Source organism: Cervus elaphus, chromosome 20 (genome assembly GCF_910594005.1).
Source record: "Cervus elaphus chromosome 20, mCerEla1.1, whole genome shotgun sequence".
NCBI classification, from domain to species: Eukaryota; Metazoa; Chordata; class Mammalia; order Artiodactyla; family Cervidae; genus Cervus; species Cervus elaphus.
Window position 1 is genome coordinate 103,562,294 of NC_057834.1, and position 23,155 is coordinate 103,585,448.

At 34.4% G+C, this 23,155-nt stretch overlaps 1 protein-coding gene across 11 annotated transcripts in view; it reads right to left on the reverse strand.

The window, feature by feature from the left end:
* Positions 1-23,155, reverse strand: part of ATG4C (autophagy related 4C cysteine peptidase) — a 97,081-nt gene that overhangs the window by 18,486 nt on the left and 55,440 nt on the right. For 10 of the 11 annotated variants that reach the window (XM_043877080.1, XM_043877074.1, XM_043877072.1 and 7 more), the window contains 4 exons: positions 17,462-17,598; positions 12,393-12,471; positions 11,657-11,733; positions 6,365-6,484 (listed from right to left, as the gene is read on the reverse strand). In XM_043877080.1, the coding sequence (XP_043733015.1) occupies positions 6,365-6,484; positions 11,657-11,733; positions 12,393-12,471; positions 17,462-17,598 (413 nt within the window). The remainder of the gene's footprint in view (positions 1-6,364; positions 6,485-11,656; positions 11,734-12,392; positions 12,472-17,461; positions 17,599-23,155) is intronic. The other variant, XM_043877081.1, reaches the window with a different exon arrangement.

Here is a 23,155-nt window from a genome sequence, read left to right on the forward strand (position 1 = left end):
GATATAGGTACCCCAATATTCATTACAGCACTATTTACAACAGTCAAGATATGAAGGCAACCTAGATGTCCACTGAATGATGACCAAATAAAGTAGATGTTTTACACACACACACACACACACACACACACACAGTTGAATAGTACTCAGTCAAAAAAAAAAGAATCAAATCTTGCCATTTGAGGCAACATGGACCTAGAGGGTATTATACTAAGTGAAATAACTCAGTCAGAGAAAACCAGTATCTGCATGATTTCACTTATATGTGGAATCTATAAAACTAAACAAATGAACAAACAAAACAGAAACAGACTCATAGATATAAAGAACAAACTGATCTCATGCTCTTGGATTCGAAGAATTAATATTGTTAAAGTGGGAGTACTACCCAAAGCAATTCACAGACTTAATGTAATCCTTATCAAATTACCCCAGACATTTACCATAGAACTAAAACAAGTAATCCTAACATTTATATGGGACAACAAGAAACCCTGTAAAAGCAATCTTCAGGAAAAAGAACAAAGCTGGAGGCAAATTCTCCCAGAACTCAGACAATAATGCAAAACTACAGTAATCAGAACAGCATGGTACTGGGGGGGGGGGGAGGGGCGGACAGACATATAGGTGAATGAAACAGAAGTGAGAACCCAGAAATAAACCCATACAGCTACAATCAATTAATTTACAACAAAGGAGGCAAGAATGGGGAAAAGATGGTCTCTTCAGCAGATAGTGTTGGGAAAGCTGGACAGCCTCATATAAATCAATGAAATTAGAATACTCCTTCATACCATATACAAAATAAACTCAAAATTTCTTAAAGACTTAAATATAAGACATGACAACATAAAATCCTGGAAGAAAACACAGGCAAACCTTCTTGGACATAAATCATAGTAGTATTTTCTTAGATCAGTTTCCCAAGGAAAAAGAAAGAAAAGCAAAAATAAACAAATGGGACCTAAGCAAACTTACAAGCTTTTGCACATCAAAGGAAATCATCAAGAAAAAGAAAGGACAACCTACAGAATGGGAGAAAATATTTGCAAATGATGCAACTGACAACAGATTAACATCTAAAATATACAAACAGCTCATACAACTCCATATTTTAAAAAAACCACCCAATCAAAAAATGGGAAGGAGACCTAAACAGTTACTTCTTTAAAGAAGACATACAGATGGACAATAGACACAAAAAAGACATTCAACATCTATACTTAAATAAATAGATAAACAAGGTCCTGCTGAATAGCATAGGAAACTATATTCAATACACTATGATAAAACAATAGATATAACATGAAAAGGAATATACATACATATAACTGAGAATATATATGTATAACTATACAGCAGAAATTAACCTACATGTAAATCAACTATACTTCAAAAATTCAAAAAAAATTTTTTTAATGTACTATATTGTAAAATGTAATTTTGAGTAATGCTCAAAATTCTCCAAGCCAGGCTTCAACAGTATGTGAACTGTGAACTTCCAGATATTCAAGCTGGATTTAGAAAAGGCAGAGGAATCAGAGATCAAATTGCCAACATTCACTGGATCACAGGAAAAGCAAGAGAGTTCCAGAAAAACATCTACTTCTGCTTTATTGACTATGCCAAAGCCCTTGACTGTGTGGATCATAACAAAATGAAAAATTCTTAAAGAGATGGGAATACCAGACCACCTGACCTGCCTTGTAAGGAATCTGTATGCAGGTCAGGAAGCAACAGTTTGAACTGGACATGGAACAGACCTGGTTCCAAATTGGAAAAGGAGTACGTCAAGGCTATTTATTGTCACCCAGTTTATTTAACTTATATGCAGAGTACATCATGCAAAATGCCAGCCTGGATGAAGCACAAGCTGGAATCAAGAATGCCAGGAGAAATATCAATAACCTCAGATACACAGATGACACCAGTCTATGGCAGAAAGCAAAGAAGAACTAACAGCCTCTTGATAAAAGTGAAAGAGGGGAGTGAAAAAATTGGCTTAAAACTCAATATTCAAAAAACAAAGATCATGGCATCTGGTCCCATCACTTCATGGCAAATAGATGGGGAAACAATGGAAACAATGACAGACTTTATTTTGGGGGGCTCCAAAATCACTGCAGATGGTGACTGCAGCCATGAAATTAAAAGACGCTTGCTCCTTAGAGGAAATGCTATGACCAACCTAGAAAGCATATTAAAAAGCAGAGACATCACTTTGCCAACAAAGGTCCATCTAGTCAAAGCTATGATTTTTCCAGTAGTCATGTATGGATGCAGAGAAGGTAATGGCAACCCACTCCAGTACTCTTGCCTGGAAAATCCCATGGACAGAGGAGCCTGGTAGGCTGCAGTCCATGGGGTCACAGAGAGTCGGACACAACTGAGCGACTTCACTTTCACTTTTCACTTTCACTTTTCACTTTCATGCATTGAAGAAGGAAACGGCAACCCACTCATGTTCTTCCCTGCAGAATCCCACAGATGGCAGAGCCTGGTGGGCTACCATCTATGGGGTCGCACAGAGTTGGACACAACTGAAGCAACTTAGCAGCAGCAGCAGCAGCAGCATGTATGGATGTGAGAGTTGGACTATAAAGAAAGCTGAGTGCCGAAGAATTGATGCTTTTGAACTGTGGTGTTGGAGAAGACTCTTGAGAGTCCCTTGGACTGCAAGGAGATCCAACCAGTCCATCCTAAAGGAGATCAGTCCCGGGTGTTCATTGGAAGGACTGACACTGAAGCTGAAACTCCAATACTTTGGCCACCTGATGCAAAAAACTGACTCATTGGAAAAGACCCTGATGCTGGGAAAGACCGAAGGCAGGAGGAGAAGGGGACAACAGAGGACGAGATGGTTGGATGGTATCACCGACTCAATGGACATGAGTTTGAGCAAGTTCCGGGAGTTGGTGATAGACAGGGAAGCCTGGGATGCTGCAGTCCAATGAGGTCTGCTGCCGTCTCTTTGCTGCCGTCTATGGGGTCGCAAAGAGTCGGACACGACTAAGTGACTGAAGTGAACGGATATTGTAAAAAGTATTACTCTTTTGCAGTTTAAATGAATCAGCTAGACCAACATGAACAGATAAAATCTCCAAGTCAGTCAAATGAAAAAGTTCCAAAAGGATATATATATTTTTATATAAATATATAATTAATGACAAGTTTAAGAACATACAAAACAGTATATGTTGTTTATGGATATATCAAGTATACTAATTTAGGATAGTGGTTGCCACTTGGAAGGAATAAGAGAATAAGATTGGGGAAGGGTAATACACTTCAATAATATATGAGGGCTTTACTTTTCCTTAAGCTTAATAATAGCCCATGGGTATTTATTATGCTATCCTCTATATTTCTGTACGTTTGACATCTTTAAAAACTAATCTAATAATGTCAACATATTGTAAAAGTACAAACTTCTTCAGCCTGGCATTCAAAATTCTCTACAATATTATTCCAACCTCCTTTTCTAGCCTCATCCTTTACTATTTACTATAGTGTTTCCTTATTTTCACTGTATATGTCATCTCTATTACAATTAATGAACATTTTTCTTTTCAGAATTTTATTTTTTTAATTAATCAATTTATTTGGCTGCACTTAGTCTTAGGTGTGGCATGTGGGATCTAGTTCCCCAACCAGACATTGAACTCAGGCCCCCTGCAATGGGAGCATGCAGAGTCTTAGCCACTGGACCACTAAGGAAGTCCCTCTTTTCAGAATTTTAACTCAAATAGCCTTGTACAGGTCAATGATAAGGAGGAAACCACATGTTTAATAAGCCAGCTATACTTTTCTATTATGAATACGTATATATAAGTATTAGAGTATTTGTCCTACTGTCACCTAAAAACATCAAGTATTACACCTTGGGTTGTGTATCAGTGGTTCTCAAATTTGATGTACAAGGTTACTTGGGAGGTTTGTTAGAAATGAAGGGTCCCAGGCCAAATCTCTAGGACTTCTGATTCAGGTCATTAGAAGACAGAAATACTGCCTACATGTATCCATGGCCCCTAACAAATTGGACTATCTGCCACTCTCTAAAGAAACTACATTTTTCTTTTCCGATACCTTTCCTTTTGTTATTTCCCCTGCTGAAGCACACTCCCTTCTCCCTGAGCCAATAGGAAGTAAGCCCGCACTTTAAGGCCCATATTAAATATCACCATCACAATACAGAACTTTGACTTGGACGTGACATCTCTCTCATTGTAACCTTCTTCCTTCCCCTATCAATTTATTTCTATTTCTGTATGAATGCTTATCACATTCAATGTAATGCATGTCTTCTTCTCTGATTCTGCCTCCTGAACTATAAATGCTACTTGAGAGCAAAAGCAGGGATTATGGCTTGGTCATTTTATGCTTTCAACATGATAGTTATTCAGATACTTGCTGGACTGAGCTCTGCTAAACACTGAATTAACAATTTTTATTAACATTTTAAAACTCATGTCGCAAAAGCATTAGAATATTCATTCGTATAGCACTACAAATTAAACATGAGAATCTAGATTATCTGGCCTCATTTTCAAAATGAGAAAATGGAAAATATATCCTATATAGAAACAAATAATTTAAGTTTTAATTTTCAAAGAAAAAAAATTAGTTTAAAAATGCCAAATTCAGCTTTTAAGAAGGAAAGCTGCTTAACTTACAATCTTCCAAGCAAAAGTAAATGATCAAGCTATTAATTAAAACAGTGAGTTTTTGATACTGCTACAAAACACTATTAAGAAAAAAAGTATAATTAAACCAAAGTTAATAGACTCTAGCAAAATTCTCAATACTTCCATATGATATTTCAGCATGTTTTCTCTTTGCTTTAACATTGCATATCACTAGGATACATCAAGCACAATAACTTCTAAGTAGTTTTCCAGCATAAAAACTATAATTATTAGTATAAAAACCACAAAACTATCTGTTTTTAATCAGAAAATATCAACATGCAACTCATTTATGAATATAATTGTTTTTCAATTTGGTAATAATAATTCGGGCTGTTTTCTATTCCAGAGGTAATTACTTCATTGTTCTAAATATACTTATTTCAACTTAGATAGAAAATAAACTAATGGAAACAGAAATGGGACTTTTTAATGGAAAAATGTTCATCAACATCAGTCCATATTACAGTATCATCTGCATCTGTATATTTTAGTACATACATAACACCTTTTAAAGACAGAGCATTGTCAAAATGAAATATACAAATGTATATACTAATTTCAAGTAATAAAGAAGAGAAAATGGAGAAAACATATTTCCTTATGTTCACTTGGCCCTTCAGGTTGAAAAGGAGAGTGAAAAGACGACAACTGTGAGAAATGAGGAATAAGAAAATGTTCTCACATATCTCATTTTCTCCTCTTCTCATTCATTTTTCTGTCATATTCCTGTTAAATTTCCTCTTTTACATGGCAAGTCAAGTAAACTAACCTAACTCAAATGAAACTTTTTACTTAACTTTTTCATTCTATTTTTACATTATAAAGATAAAATTTCAACCCACTATGTCCATTTTCCTGAATAAAATTAACTGGAAATAAATCAGTTATAAGGCAAACTATTATAACTGAGCTCAAACTAAGAATTCCTAAAAATGATTCTAGTACTGGCTTTACTTACCATAAGTGATAATCTGTAACTACTGATACTAATAAAGAGAGCCATCCAATTATGCTTACTTCCTAAATAAGTAATCTTTCCAAACTACCAAATATACACAGACCTTAAGGCCCTATAAATATTTTAGCAGTACTCAATGGCCAGAAAAATGCAGAAGTTTAAAGGTAATAAGAGGAGTCAAATAAACCTACTTCAAAGATCCTATAAGTAGAATAGATCAGATTAAACAAGGTTATTGGAAGGTAACAACACAGCTCATTTGATAAAGCAGTTCTGAGAAATCCAAAAATACCATTCCTCTTTAAAAAAAAATCAAAGAAGCACTTGGACTAACAAGAAATAATGCACAATTTGGCTTGATCAAATACTTCATTAATTTTTTTCTACCCCCTAAGGTATTGCCCTTTTAAAATCTTCAAATAAAATATAACCTAATTGCTTGCACATGGCTACAGTTTGCACAGATTTTTATTTCAACAGTGCCACCTAGTGGATCAGTCAATACTTTCAACTGGTCAAGAAGTGGTTTCATCATCCTCAAAGGCTAAGAATCCCCAAAGTTATATTTTCTGGTTCACAATATTCCTAATAATATTAACATTCAAGGGGAAATTTTATAACTGTAGTATAAATTATGGATTCTTATCTTCTGATAGGCTATTTCTAATAAAAATTAGATCATTTACAAATATTATTATGATATTTAAAATAAAAGTACCTTAGTGATTTCTTCAGAAGCTCGTTTGAAGTCCTGAACATTTCGACAGTAAAATCCTATTGTACAGCTAGGATCCATTTTTCGAAATGACATCTTTTTGGGAGAAGGGCAGTGGAATGTCTGTAATTTTAAAAGTTCTTTAGGATTAATTTATTTTATTTAATGGACTTTATATACAAAATTATCACTTCATTTAAAATTTGCTATCTAGCTATTCTCCAAACTATAAACATGCTTTCAAATGGTGTTTTAGTATATCCTATGCAGATGATCCCTCCCAATATCCAAAGTTGTAAAACATAAGAGCCAACGTTGTGTATATTCAGTTTACCAAATTTCCACCTTACACATTAGTGCCATTCTGCAAAAGAAAGGAAGTGTGTCAAAAGCAGGGTGCATTTCTAACACTTGCAGAAGGGAAAAAAAAAAATGTTATCTCTGAAAAAGACATGAATAAGCTAGTACAATGTTTAGCATCAAATTAGCTATTTCTATGAAAGTGCCATTAAGTCTGTTCAGTTAGAGATTTTTTAAATATTTATAAACCTTTGGATAAGAAAACCAAGACTTTGTAAACAAATATGCAGGTTCATGAAAATGTTCCATGATGATACGAAGAGGTCAACTTGAGAGTTTTAGTAACTGACACAATCAGCACAATTGCACGCTGTCCTAACCCACTCTTCTACTGAGTCCTACCTCAAGTTCTTGTTTCGTCCCACACAGGATACGGTGAAAATTGTTCTACTCAGGTCCCTGCCCTCTTCCCTTGGTTCACTCTTCACACTGTCCTAACCCACTCTTCTACCGAGTTCTACCTCAAGTTCTTGTTTCGTCCCACACAGGATACGGTGAAAATTGTTCTACTCAGGTCCTTGCCCTCTTCCCTTGGTTCACTCTTCTCCAGTAGTCCCAGTGTTATTAAACATACAAACGGGCTAAAAATGCTGCTCTAGACTCTCTACTCTTGCCAGCAGGGTGTGGCTATTAGTAGAATCTGGTTATCTTTAGAGAATGCAAAAGTAGGAAAAGGGTAGAATATAAAGCTAATCATTCCAATCTTTCTTCCTCACCATGACACTCTAGTGTTTGGTTTAAAACATTTTTTAACTGCATAAATGCTCAGATACTTGTCCTTAAAAATCACTGATGCAACCAAATCTTTTTTTGTATGTATAAGAAAAAGAATGTTAAAAAGGAGGGCCATAAAATATATATTCATATTTGCATAGGATATACAAAAATTAACAAGTTTAGAGAAAAGGGAGAAAACTTGGCAGATGGGAGACAGGTATGAGAAATTCTTCATTTTATATTTTTTAATTAAAGAATAAGCTCAATAATCTAGGCTGGATATAAATCCATAAACTTAAAATTTCCCTACATTTAATGCCTAAAACTAAGGAATTTAAACTTGGAATCATCTATAAAAAGGTAGAAAAATATAGACTTTCATATTTATATTCATGGTAGATCAATCAAAATCACTCTTTTCTCTCCCCCTACATATATCCTGTGATCCAATTAATGTTCCATATTATCACCAGAGGATATGCAGAACAAATATATTCAAAGTGTTTTTTTTCCCCTTACCAATAGTTTAGTCATGTATTAGGTTCAAATCCAACATCATGCCAATAAATAACCAAACAAATGTGTTTTTAAATCTGTGACTACTGTGAAACCCTTAGCTACTATGAAACCCTTACTGTACAGTAAGACTCAACCCAGCTAAACTGGAACGTCCATCTTTCTAATCAGTATGAGAACTGTCTTAGCAGGACTTTTCTAACATTGTTTTACTGATTTTGTTTATAAAGAGATATTTAAAAACAGATCTGGAAAGGTATAGAAGAGCTAGGTAAATTTGGTAGTTAACAATATACAGGAGTATTACTATTTAAGGCTCGGACAGTTCTAGGTCATATTTACAAAACAAAAATTATTTGCAATACAAGATATCTAACAATAGTCATTTGCCCAACTCTTTCCAAAGCCAATAATAAGAAATGCTTGTTTAGTTTTTGCTACTTGGGGATAAGAAAGAAGAGTCAAAAGTTTGTATGGTCCAACAAAGTATTTTCTTAACTTGTCTACATGGATGCCCTAAATTATATTAAAGCATTAATTAAAGTTTTCATTAAGAACCATTAAGACTAAATCAATATAGGCTTAGTGCTATTTCACTGTATTGTCTCCATCACCATAGATAATAATGACAAACACTAGTTAAGCATAGTTATTTTCATATCTATAAAAAACTTTTTAAATTATTCACAAAACCACAAATATAAATCTCTGATGAATGAAAACTGCAAATTGCTATTTGGTGCTCCTACATGAGTACTAGGACTCATATTTCAGAGAGGCATTTTATACCATTTAAATCATATTGTTTGTTCACCCAAGAAGATTCTGAAATCAAACCAAGATTAATTTATAATTCAGAATCAATTCTGTTTATTGTAGAACAACTTAGACCTTAAGGTATTTTCCCAAGTGGCATTACACAGCTGTGTTCACTCTGTGATAATTCTCTGCGCTATGCACTTAGATTTCTTTTTTAGTTTTTAAAATTCTGATGATTTGCTAAGAGTAGCAGCTTCTACTTAAACACATTTTAGCAAGTATCACTAGATACACTTCTACACTTACTGAAAAAACTGGCCAGAGTGAGTCAATTCCCATTTATTTCATTTTCCAATACAATATTTATTCATTGCCTCAAAAAATAGTTACTAGGCACCTACCAAATGGTAGGCACTCTTCCAGACTTATTATATCAAAGAGTGGATTCTATTACCTAAACATACAAATAATACTGAAACAAATAATTTTAAGTGTAGTTCTGTTATTTTGGTGATTTAGATAAACTTCCCAAGATAACTAATTAGAGAATACATCCTTACTAAAAAGCACCTCCTACTCACTGCAGTTCACATGTGTAATTCATAAAGGGTACATCTTTCACTGAGGAATTCACTCATCTATCTACATAATCACATCACATCGTTCTAATAGCTTTAGTGCCACTATGCTCTGAATTTACAAGGATATATTAAAACAGTCACCACTGTATACACCTCCTAAAACCTGAAACTTGGAATTGGGGGCCTAGCAATCAGAAGAGACTAACATATCTATAATAAGGTTTTTTTAACCTTATTAGTAGAATGTTAATATTAAGGTAATACAATATTTGGAGAAGGAAATGGCAAGCCACTCCAGTATTCTTGCCTGGGACACAGACAGAGGAGCCTAGTGGGCTCCAGTCCATGGGGTCACAAAAGAGTCGACATGACTTGGCGACTAAACAACAACGAACAGTACAACAATACTTTAATAACCAAATGTTTGTATTTGTAAAGAGATAGAATCAGTCACTCTGAAAGTATATCAGAAATAGCATGAAGCAATAGTTTCTGGTTTAAGAAAACTTAAATATATACACACACATACAGATACATGCCTGCATACACACACATATACATTATAAATATGTATAAGATAATGTATATCCACGAGTACTCTCATCCAAACAATTGAAACTCTGCCCTGTCCTAACTACTAACAATGAGAACCCACAGTTCAACACAGCCTCACTGCTAAATCTCATCTTAAACCCACTTTCTGGCATCTCAATATATAAAAAATAAGTGCTTCTGTGCTTTTAAGAAGTTATCTAATTTCACCAAATTTTACTTTACAAAGTCTCTTAAAATCAAATTATTTTCCATTCCCACTACCACCCACTTCAAGCTTCTATTGACTCACCTGTGAAGTGTTGCAACTGTCTCCCAATGAGCTACAACCTTCCTAATATTGATTGTGTAGACATTTGTGAATAACAGTGTGAATAACATGGATATTCACTGACCTGGCATCTTTGTAGAGTCTCTCAAAATATCAGATGAATAATCTCTTTCTACTGGTCAAAACAGCCGACACTAATAATCTTTTAATTTGCCTATTTTAGATGATGCTTAGAATACTATGAACAAGTCTCCATGTAAATCTCAAGTATTTATTTTTTTAAGGAGTCAATTTGACACAGCCACATGGGAAATGTAACTGAAGGCATAAGAATCGGTGCCACAAGATCACAAGGCAGCAGAAACAGATTTACAGTGTGGTTCACATAGCACAATTCTAGAGTGCCTCCCACAGTATTAGTCAACTGGAAATATTTATTAAAGTTTATATGCAACATATAGTGAAGGAAGAAAGTAAAAAGCAAAGCTGTTTTCTTGCCCATACTTTAGTTGAGGTAATAGTCTACAAAAAATGCTAGGCTGTTTTATAATGTACCACTTAGTACCAGATTTTAATCTTGTGCTTTATCCATCTTCATAATCTACCCCTTATATACTTATTAGGTATTAATATTAGCTAGCAAGCTATTACTAAAACAAAGTACTAAACCACATTTCCAACTTGTCAAGCCCTGGAGAATTAGTGATCCATGTGCCACTCAAGTGATTAAGATGACTTAAAAAGTCTCTAAAAGCATCAACTGGGAAAACAAGAACCAAAATCATGTAACAGTTACATTTCTCACTTATGCACTCTCAGAATTTTCTGAAATATAATCCTATACAAGTATAACTGATTCACTTTGCTGTACAGCTGAAACTAACAAAACACTGCAAATCCAATTTAAAAATTTTGTAAATGCTGGCTCAGAAAATGATCAACAGGAAGGAAAAGAAGACTTTAAGAAATCAAAGCTAAAATAAATATTAGAAACCCAACTAAAATTCATGGAAACTTAACTAGAGGCTAAGATTTAATTACTGAAATGCTAGAAATAATTATTAGACATTATTCTTGTTTTCACTGAAACTTGTCTTAATTATATACTTAAAGCAAAATAATGTCACACTCCCCTTCAATCATTTTGTCATTCTAACCCAACTCCATTGTCTTCTTTCTCTTTTTCCCCCCTTTCTTTCTTTCTTTCTTTAAACATGTCTAACATTTTAAATTCTTCAGTACTGTTCAGCTGTATATGTACAAAATTACTTGGAAGCTTGGTCATTTATTTTGGTTGGGCTAGGATATCTAACAAGTTAGAGACAAAGATAAATGAAGAAGACAGTGTATTATAAATTAAAATTCAGCAATAAATTATCTAACCTTTGACCACTGTATGTATTATGGCTTTGTAAATTAGTAAAATATTTATTATTAACTTGGAATACCATAAAAGCATAGCTGCTTAGCATATCTCTGAATAATTAAGAGTTTGCTTCATATGGTAAGAAAACAGTACCAGCTCTTTATCCACAGTACCTCAAGAGGGAAGTCCTTTATGCTGACATCTACAAAAGATTGGCAGTAATGAGGATCCATGTAAATCAAACTGTCATCTACAAGGACAAAACAGAAGACAAGTAATTCAAAAAACACCTTATTATTACACTGCTTACAATCCAATTTCTATGTAGAATAGCTGAAAAAAATCTGGGAGTAACAGCTTGCCAGACTGATATTCATTGACTGAAACATAGGTTTGCACAGGACAGATTAACTTTTGCATAATCAAATATGCTTGTATAAGCAGAATTTTTATAAAGTGATGAGACTGTCATTTAATTTTTGGTGATAAAATTACTTTCACAAACACACAATTATATTCTACAGTTTGCATATGAAAAATGTATTGCACTACTTTATCCTGACAGGAAGAACATATTGCTTGTCATTTTATCATCAACTAGCACCACTAAAACTGGTAAAAGGTAAATATGTAAATAGCAACTGCCAGAATATGGCAGCAATGTCTTCTAAAGTTTAGTAAAAATCAATAAATTATGCCTTGTTTATGCAATAACAGAAATTAAATATACGTTTTACAGAATCTAATTATACTATGGATCAATGACAAATGAATGGCTATGGCAGGACTGATGAATTTATAAGGTACTCATTTTGCTCCGTTACTTACCCTGTTTCTGGATGATCCTATGTTAACTTTCTGACTTTTAAAAGAAAACAAAGAAGAAATATACTTTACTAAACCACTAACCTTGAAATCCAGCAAAGTAATATGACTGTTTAGGTTTGCCGCCGATAATACCCACACAATATTCAAGGCTTAAAATGCCCTGCCAAAATAAATTAACTCAGATTTAGGGTCAAGAGACAAATGATAATTATTCAAAACAACTAAATTTGTATTACTAGTAGTAGTAGTAGTCTGCAAATTTTTCACCATCAGTTTTATTTTTATTACATTTTCCCCCGTGTTCTGAAACCCTTTTGTCTACCAAACTATCTTCTATTTAACAACATTAAACAATTACTATGTGCCAATTATAAGCAACATAACTATGAAAAGGCAATAAACATTTCTGCCAAAGTCAAAACAAATGGCCTTTCAGTTAGTTGGTGCAACTTTGCTGTGATCAATGTAATATTTTCATCACACTTCTTGAAATGCTAGAAATAATTATTAGGCATTGTTCTTGATTTTCACTGAAACTTGTCTTAAAACAACAAACTAAAAATCATTTTTAATCAATGGCATTCACTTGACAAAAATTTTGTGCTACTTCATTTGGAATAAAAACAGACTAATGAAAACAATCTAGTCCAAGGAAAAGAATAATTATTATTATATTTAAAGTCAGTTTACTTTACTAATCATAAAATATCAATGATACCTCAATAAATCATTTAGTAGTTCCCTAAGCATCTACTTAAGGTGGGCCAAACAATTCTTTTTTAAAATTAATTCATTCATTTATTATTTTGGCTGTGTGGAGTCTTAGTTGCAGCTCGGGGGACCTTTTGCTGCATCCCATCAGCTCAATTGTTGGGCTGTGTGGGCTTAGTTGCCCCGAGGCATGCAGGATCTTAGTCACCCTGTTGTTGTTTAGTCACGAAGTCACGTGGGACTCTTTGCGACCCCATGGACTGCAACCCACCAGGCTCCTCTGTCCATGATATTTCCCAGACAAGAATACTGGAGTGAGTTTCCATTTCCTTCTCCAGGGGATCTTCCCAACCCAGGGATCAAACCCCATCTCCTGCATTGTAGGAGGATTCTTTATTGCTGAGCCACCAGGGAAGCCCCCTTAGTTCCTTGATCAGGGATCAAACCTGCGTCACCTGCATTGCAAGGCAGATTCTTAACCATTGGACCAACAGAGAATAATTCTGGCCTAAATAATTCTATACTTTAAAAAAAAAATCATGTCCATGGAGTAGTCATTTAAAAATATGCCCAGTGGAATCAATTAATATCCATATTCTATTAATGTAGAAACTGTCAATAGCTTCTATACTAATTTTAGCATATATTATGGTAGAATACATTAATAATGATAAAGTTTATTCTATAAACCCCACAAAGTATTAAACAATAAACTTCCCTTCTCTTAAATGAGAGGATGTTTCAAAATCTAGAAGACACAAACATAGACTGTGTGAACAAATGCTCTTTTAACAAGTAAACAGAACAGTTTTGTTTAAACTTAATTATTTTCTTAAAAATAGTATGTTGGTGGTTTACCGAAAAACACACACAGAAAGTAAATCAAAAAGTAAAAATTTCTCAAAACACCAACACTCAGAGTTCATCATTAACCACATTTAGGGGAATACCTTCATGACATCTATCTATATTACATATATTCACATACAGATGTATAAATACAATTATATATATATATGTCATTATATAACATATGCCACGAAACTTTTGTCACTCATGATCTCTTAAACATTTTCCTATCAATAACTATAGATCTATATTACAATGTTTAATGGCTGCAAACTCTGTATACTTTGTGAAAATATCATAGAGGTATTTTTTGAGGGGTAAGGAGAACTGCAACTGAAAAACTTAAACAGAGAAAAATCAATTGGGGCTTCCCAGGTGGCTCAGTGGTAAGCAAACCACCTGCCGATGCAGGAGACGCAGATTCAATCCTTGGGTCAGGAAGATCCCCTGAAGGAAATGACAACCCACTCCAATATTCTTGCCTGGAAAATCCCAAGGACAGAGGAACCTGGTGGGTTACAGTCCATGAGGTCACAAAAGAGATGGACTGGACACAATTGAGCGACTAAATAACAACAGCAACAAAAATTAATTAAGATGCAATTATACCAAAAAACTTGATAATAATACTTATTATTATTCTGTTATTATCATTCTATTTACAGTCCTATTATTCTATTGCATTCCCCCAAAATAAAGATCTTTAACACAATTAGAGAGTGCCTTCGACCTGAGGCAATCTGATCAGCTGAAATACAATGTTTCTGATACAGGGACCCATGAGAAAGTAAAAGTTCTAAGTCCCTCAAAGTCCAGAGAAAAAGAAAAAACGCATAGCAAGAATCTTCACACACTGTCAGAAAAAAGAACGATTTTGGGTAATGGAAGAAAGACTTTAGTTCTTGACATCTATATTTCCTTTACAACAAAATAGAGCAGATTTAGCAATAAACACTTAGAAGTAGATTAGGAGCTAAAATGCCATTACATATAAGAAGCTGTATCTTTGGAAACTTGAAACACTTTTCAGTTCCTAAAAAAGCTTTTTCACAGTTATCTAGTGGTGAGAATTGATTGAGCTGTATCCATGAAGCAATAAATAAGACTGAAGTAATCAGTCAAAGAAGGAAAGTCTTAATTTGTCTTGCTGAAGAAAGAGAACATATCGGATTTTCCTCATTCCAGGTCCTTTTAAAAATAAATAAATAAGTAAACTTCTTGTGGTAAGGAATGATAAAGCACCATACCAAATTTTTCTCCTCACAGAATGCAGCAAGAGATGGTACCATCTCTGAAATACCATGGAATTACCTTGGGTAATAAATTTAGATAATAGAATTGAGTGGTGAATTTTAGAGAGTATAATGTACAGTGGTTTGGCAGGAAAAAGTACAACGCTGACCAAGGAGGAGGAAGCAGCATAGAGAGCGGAGAAGAGGGAGGGGGAGTGCGTGGGGTGGGGGGAGGCAGAAGCGGAGAAGGAGGAAACACAGAGAAAAGCGAGCAGAAATGAAAGAGGAAGAAGAGGACGATTACTTTTCTCTTAGGTCTATTAGACACACTATTTTTTTCACTCCTAAATGAATGGCTCTTTACTTGATCTCATTATGGCTTTTGACCCATCCATCCTGTCACCAAGCACCACACCTAACATAATACCCACTTCACTCAGCCATTTTAGACATTTTTACCTGATAATCAAAAATTTTAACTGTATTAATAGTTATTAATACTATTCTAAAAGTGGACTGTAGCATAAATTAAATTAGTAGAAGATCAAAGAAATGTTACATTTTAGGAAGTCTAGATTCTCGGGGGAACCCATGAAAAACAATGAAAGGTCAGGTCTCCATCAATAGTTTTGTTATCTGAAGTTGAACATATCACTTAACTTTTGTCATTTCTGTTTTTTTATAAAGACAACTGAGTTCCCAGCTAGTGTGAGGGCAAAATGAGATAAATCTGTATTACAAGTGTTATACAAATATCTGTCAAGCAACTCCTATATGCTAGGTACTAAGGATCACTTTAACAGCTAGCCGTGGTTTGTTTCACTACAATGCAGACTCCAATGAATCACTCAAGAAGATTACAGAGTCCTGCCATCTGATAACTGCTCTCAATGCTGCCAAACAGCAAAGCCCTCAGCCAGATGAAGCTATCCACAGCCCATTTCACCAGAAAGGGGGTTTTGGCAAGTCGATTCCAAAATTGCCTCAGTTTCTGATCTTCTCATGGTAGTAGAGAAGCAGGCAATCCATTTTAGATTTAGTTACAACAGAGACGTAACAGCATGCCAGAAGTCTCAAAGTCCCCATGAAATGGTTCATAGCATCTCACATTTCACCAATAAGTCTACTAAAGAGTCCACATGTTAGAAATCAAAGCCCCACATTTATCAAGTGGATTCATGTTATTGGTTACAGTGGCGCCGGTGGTAAAGAACCGCCTGCCAATGCAGGAGACCACAAGAGATGCGGGTTCCCCCGTGGGTCAGGACGATCCCCTGGAGGAGGGCATGCAACTCACTCCAGTGTTCTTGCCTGGAGAATCCCATGGACAGAGGGGCCTGGTGGACTACAGTCCACAGGGCTCAAAGTGTCAGACACGACTGAAGCACCTCAGCATGCACACACTGGTATTATTAGTAACAAGTAGCCTGCAAATTTTTATTAACTATTAGGAAAAGCCAAGATATCAGCTAGAAGACTTGAATATATTGAAATGAACTGCTCTAGATTTTTGGAATCTACAATCTAGAGTGAGGATACATGTTCCACCTATATACACTGGGACCACAATATGGGACTATTATTGTGTTTCACATGAGGTACAAATCTAAACTTTATTTCAAGATTACTATATGCCATGACAGTCCATTCAAAGAGGAATTCCATCTCTGGCCTTGATTTTATTAAAACTATGCAAATAATATAAATACTAAACTTTCAAACAGACTATTTCAAAAGTTGAAGTTTTGTGACAAGATAACCTAATTAGACAGGTTCTTTTGAAAAAAAAAATTACATGTTCTGAAAGAGAACAGATTTGTAACTGGTTAATATAAGGAAAACAAAGTTGGAACCTCCCCAACATTATCTTCATCATCTCTGTCTATATAAGTATGTGTTCTACCTACTTATGGACCTTATGATAGCACATGAAACAAAGCAGAAGATAATGCAGCAGTAATTTTAAAAACTCATCTTGTTTCAATAGTTACCTAGATATAGTTTAATGTGGGCTTATGAATAAATAAAGGTACATACATTTAAAAATCACACATAAGAATAATGGGAACTATAGACATATTTCAGATTATGATTATTGCTGCTCTGTATCCCCTTAATTAGCTGCAAAGATTAAAAGGCTTTTTATTTTTCATAGAACACCTTACTCTTCAAATCACAACTGATCTTGTAATACTGAAATTTAAAATCTATAATGTCAAATTTTACAAACTACAACTACAAAATCATCAATCTACAATTAAAAAATCATTCCATTTCATAGAAAAAAGATTGCAAACTTTCTGTATTTTTCATATTAGCTAGCATTGCCTTCAAAAAATTTTAGTTCTTATTTCATACCTTTACAAAATCTAAATAGTCGGCATTGGTTCTTTCTCCACCAAGTCTAACAGGAACTAGAATAATAACAGCTTTGTCATTTGTGTTATCAGAGGCCATGGAAGTGCACTGTTTATCAATTACATCAGAACTGTAAACTGAGAAAAAATACAATTAATACATATTGATTTTTAAAAAATAATTTTCAGAAACACTTGTACCCTAATTTTCCTCCCAACAAGGGCCAGTCATGCAATTTCTAACATCATTAAGAAGGTCTCAACGAGTTAAAAATTACCCACATCCTTCATGCATTCAATAGATATTTATCAGATAACTATTATATGGCACTGAGTCTTCAGCAGTGAGCAAAATGGAGAAAAACCCCTGCCCTCATAGAGCATATCCTCTAACACAGAGAAGTAAAATATAAGATAAGACAGATGGTGATAGCTGCTCTGAAGGAAAACAGAGGCGAAGAAAGATGGATAGGAAGTGTCGAAATGGAGCACAATTCAAAATAAGCTGGTAGGGAACTCAAGACTTAAAAGAAAGGAATAAACCAAGAAGTGCAGATACCTGGGGGAAGAGATTCCAGATAGAAAGATGAGCAAGTGCAAATGTCTTAGGGCAGAAGCACGGACAGCTTGTTCCAAGACCAAGAGGCCAGTGCCTCTGGAGGGACTGTGAGTAAGGGTACAATAGTAGATAATGAGGTTAGGAGATAAGGTTACAACTTGAGAGAGAACAAAGACAGATGGTAGGAAATCTTAAAAAGCCAGTATAAAGACTTCAGTTTTTACTTTGAGTAAGATGGTAAGCCACTGAAGAGTTTTTTAGGAAACAAATGTCCTGATCTGGATTTATATTTTATCAGTGTGGCTCCTGTGTTTATTAACACAGGACTGCAGAAGGCAAGGGCTGAAACACAGAGAAGTTAGGAAGGCACCGCAAGAATCCAGCAACAGATGATGGTGGCCTGAACAAAGGCAATAATTGTCCAGATGCAGAATGGTCACAAGATGATCATGAGGAGGTGGTGAAAAGTGATATGTTAAACATAATATACGAGAGGAAAAAGGAGTCATAGATGATTGGCGTGTTTTTGATATAAGCAAACAGAGTAGGAGAGCTGCCATTTACAAAGACATAGAAGACTGTAGGAAGGGAAAATACAGGCAGGAGACACGGGAATTCAGTTTTAGACATGCTAAGCTTGAGATACCTACTATATATGCAAGCAGGGACAATGAGTAGGCAGTTAAGGACATAAAAGGCCTCTATCTGAGGACAGGTCTGAGATGGAGCTAAAAATTTGGGAACTGACAGGAGACAGATGGTACTGTAAAGCCACAAGATTGGGTAAATCCAAATATGTACACAGACTGTGTACCTCCCATAGTCAGTCTACACTAAAGCTACAAAAATGGAAAAAAGTTCTATGTTTCAATTCTTCTTACTTTTGCCAAGCTACTCAGTAAAACTTCTAATTATAAATCATTAAATTCTCTCACTTTTCTGAGACAGCACACACATGACCATTTCTATCTTTGACTGTTCTGAACTAATACATACTCCAATCAAATGGGTTTTTCCAAAGGACTACTCCTTCAGAAACAAATATTGTTGCAAAAAGACAAAGTAATAATATTCCCTTGGCATATACAACAATTTCTTCCTTATCAAGCGCTTCTTACTCTTCAATTTCTTCTTACTTTTCAATTTCATTCAACACACATTTATTGAGGGCCAACTATTTATTGAAGCTTTCTATGTCAGGGAAATATAAATGCAAATAAGATCCTTAATTCAGTTTCTGCCTCAATGTTTCGGTATTTTTCCTCCACCTTCAACACATGGAAGGGCTATAAAACAGTCCAATTCCGTAACAGAGGCTCACTATAGTAATGATTCTCAACAAAACAGTTCAGGTACTTTCCCCCTAACACTGATCTACAAGGACTTACAGATAAGCACAAGGTGTTATTAAAAGTGAATTAAAAGTGCAATATTTAATATAAGTATTTCCACAATGTTACAGAACACAGAATAATAAACTAGTTCTACCTGATAGGAGCTGGAAAAGGCTTCAGAGCATGTTCTTAAAGAATGAGTAAGAGTTAATAAAAAGCATTTTAATAATAAGGGGCATTCTAAGCAGAGACAATAATATCAGCAAAGACATGGAAAAAAGGTAATGATGGTATATCCAAAGAATGGTGTGCAGGTTGATGGTACCTTGGTGTACCAGCATGCAAGACAGTTGACAGCTGATGCTGGAAATGTAGGTCAAGACAAATGGTAAAGGACTTCAAGTGCTTTATTTTAAATGCTACAATAACTTGAGACTGGAGTTAATAGACAGTCATTGGTTTTCAAATTAAGGGACATGATCAATTTCTTTGGACTAAATGAATGAGAAATAGAAAAGAAAGATAGGGAAACCATGTTCTAGTTAGAGATAAGGGTCTGATCTGTATCAATGAGAGTGAAGAAGAGAGGACAGATTTCAGAACCATTTTAAGTATAATTTGTTAAGCCTTTGTTGACTGACTAGACATAAGCAACAAGAAAAGAGTCAAGAATAAGTAAGCATACATGTGGACATGATACTACCAGTGAAAATAGAAAGTAAGAAAGGAGCCATGTACAGAGAGAAGTGATAGGTTTAATTTTAAATGTGCTGAATTTGAAGTGCTTGTAGAACATCTAAATGGAAATAGTTAAGGATGGCAGAAAATAGAGGTTACCTCATATTAACACAAGTAGCACTAGAAATGCAGTTTTAAAAGTCCTAGTATATAGAGCATAGTACTAACTATTTAAAGCCATGGAAAAATATGTAATTACAAAGGAAAAGAATACAGAATGAGAAGAAAAGAAAATGAATAGGAAGTGGAGCTTCTAAAAACACTAATGAAAAAAAACTAACAAAGATGAGGGAATGGCAGGGAATTAATTATTAATTGACTCCGGCTTCACCTAATTTCTAACCTCACAATCAATCAAAATGCACTACAGTAATATAAACTCTCCCTTTATAATTTTAAATATCAGTGTTCAAAATTTTAGACATCTACTTCAAATTACACAAACCACCTAGATATTGAGTAGCTTTGTGTTAATTAACAGTATGTGACACTAAAGACCAAAGCTGATTGATATCAATAAAAGTGCAAAAGGCAAATTCATAAATTATTTAATGACTAATTGTTGAAGTACATCCTTTGGCTTAATTAGAACTCTTAACACAGTACATTTTATTTATAAGATTTCCTACCTGAAAAACAAATATAGTATCTGCAAAATTCATACACTTATCTGAAAACTTAAAACTTTCATGTTCATATGGTTATAATCATGGCTTATCAGTCTTTCTTAAAAATCCAATTAACCTTAACAAAAGCCCAAACAAAACACATGTGTATTTGCTAACCATTATTTCCATACAATCAGCACTAGTCAGTTACCAGGGTACTCTCAGACCTCTTATAAACACCCTTATATTAAACATAATTAAAGTACAACTACTTTCCCCAACATTAACATACTTTGTCCTGTTGAAAGCATTTCTATAAAAAATAAATAATTTTATTTTGAAGGCACTTTATTTTATCAGGAAATTAAGGTCTCTATTTTATCCCCAACAGAGTTTCAAAATTACTATAAATACCGGTCATTAAACAGAAGGCCCCAAACAATAAAACAAAGCTACATTCTGGGCAATACCTGCATCATGATCAGATGATTTATTGAAGGACTAGTAAGAGACAAATCAAACTGAGAATTTTCCTCCCTGAAACAAATCCACCAATGAGGAGGTACTTGGCAGACATGCAGACCACATATATACTTATGTTAAATTTTCCCACCTATCTTTTTTTAAGTAGCCTTTTTAAATACTGAAATTATCCTCAAGAATTTATTTTAATATTGCAACTTATAATTCATAGTATATATTCAATCAAGAAATATTTAATAAGTGCCTACATAGGGTGCCATGTTGGAACAAAAATGTGAAAACATGGTCCCCACCTTCATAATCACTTACAGTATAATTGGGATAAGCTAAATACTTTTGAACAATCTAATTATAAATGGTGTTGAGACAACTGTACAGCCATATGCAAAAGAATGAAACTAGATCACCATCTTATACCATACACAAAAATTAAATCAAAATGGATCATCAAAGATTTGAACATAAGACCTGAAACCATAAACTCCTAGAAGAAAACAGGCAGAAAGCTCCTTGACATTGGTTTTGGTAATAATTTTTTTAACTGGGCATCATAAGACAACAAAAGCAAAAATAAACAATGGCAATACATCAAACTAAAAAGCTTCTGTTACAGTAAAGGAAAACATCAACAAAATCAAAAGGTAACTTACTGAATAGAAGAAAATATTTGCAATCACATATATGATAAGGGGTTAATATACAAAATATACAAAAATATTTGTATATAAAATATATAAACAGACATACAATTCAGCATCAAAAAAACAAGTAATCCAATTTTAAAATGAGCAGAAGACCTGAAGAGACATTTTTCCAAAGAAGCCATACAAATAGCCAACACATACATTGAAAAGTGCTCAACATCACTAACCATCTGAGGCAAATCAAACCACAATGAGATACCATCTCACACCTGTTAGAATGGTTATTATCAAAAACGACAAGTAACAACAAATGTTGAGGATGTGGAGCAAAAGGAACCCTTGTGCACCGCTGGTGAGAATGTAAATTAACACGGCCACTATGGAAAACACTTATAGTAGTTCTTCAAAAAAATAAAAATAGAACTACAATATGACCTAACAATTCTACTTCTAGGTATTTATATGAAGAAAACAAAACCACTATCTCAAAAAGATACATGCATCCCCTTGTTTTCTGCAGCATTATTTACAATAGCTAAGGTACAGAAACCACCTAAGTGTCCATCAATAATGAATAAAGAAAATGTGGTGTATTTATATGTGTTTATAGATATATATAAATTATAATATTATTTAGCCATAAAAAAGTATGAAATCTTGCCATTTGTGACAACATGGATAGATTCTGAGAGCATTATACTAAGTATAATAAGTCAGACTTAGAAACACAAATACTGTATCATCTCACTTATGTGTGGAATCTTAAAAAGCAAAACAAAATGAATAAAACACCAAGCTCATAGATACAGAGAACAGACTGATGGTTGGCAGAGGTAGAGTGGGGGAGCAAAAAGAGTGAAGGGGGTTAAAAGGAACAACTCCTAGCTATAAGATAAATAAATTATAAGGATGTAATATACAGGATGGGGACTATAATTAATAATATTATATTATATATTCAAAAGTTTTCATCACACACAAAAAAACTTGTAACTATGTATGGTGCATCAGAGAATGAGATGGCTGGATGGCATCATCGATGCAATGAACATGAACTTGGGCAAACTCCAGGAGATGGTAAGGGACAGGTAGGCCTGTCAAGCTGCAGTCCATGGGATCGCAAAGAGTCAGACAACAGGACTGGACAGAATGGAACTGGACAGTCCAACGACTGGACAACGGGAACGGAATGGACAGAATGGATGGTGATGGATGCTAACTAGACTTATTGTAATCATTTCACAATATACACAAATACTGTTGTACATCTGAAACCAATGCAACATACAAATTTGTATATACAAATACAAATTATGCTGTACATCTGAA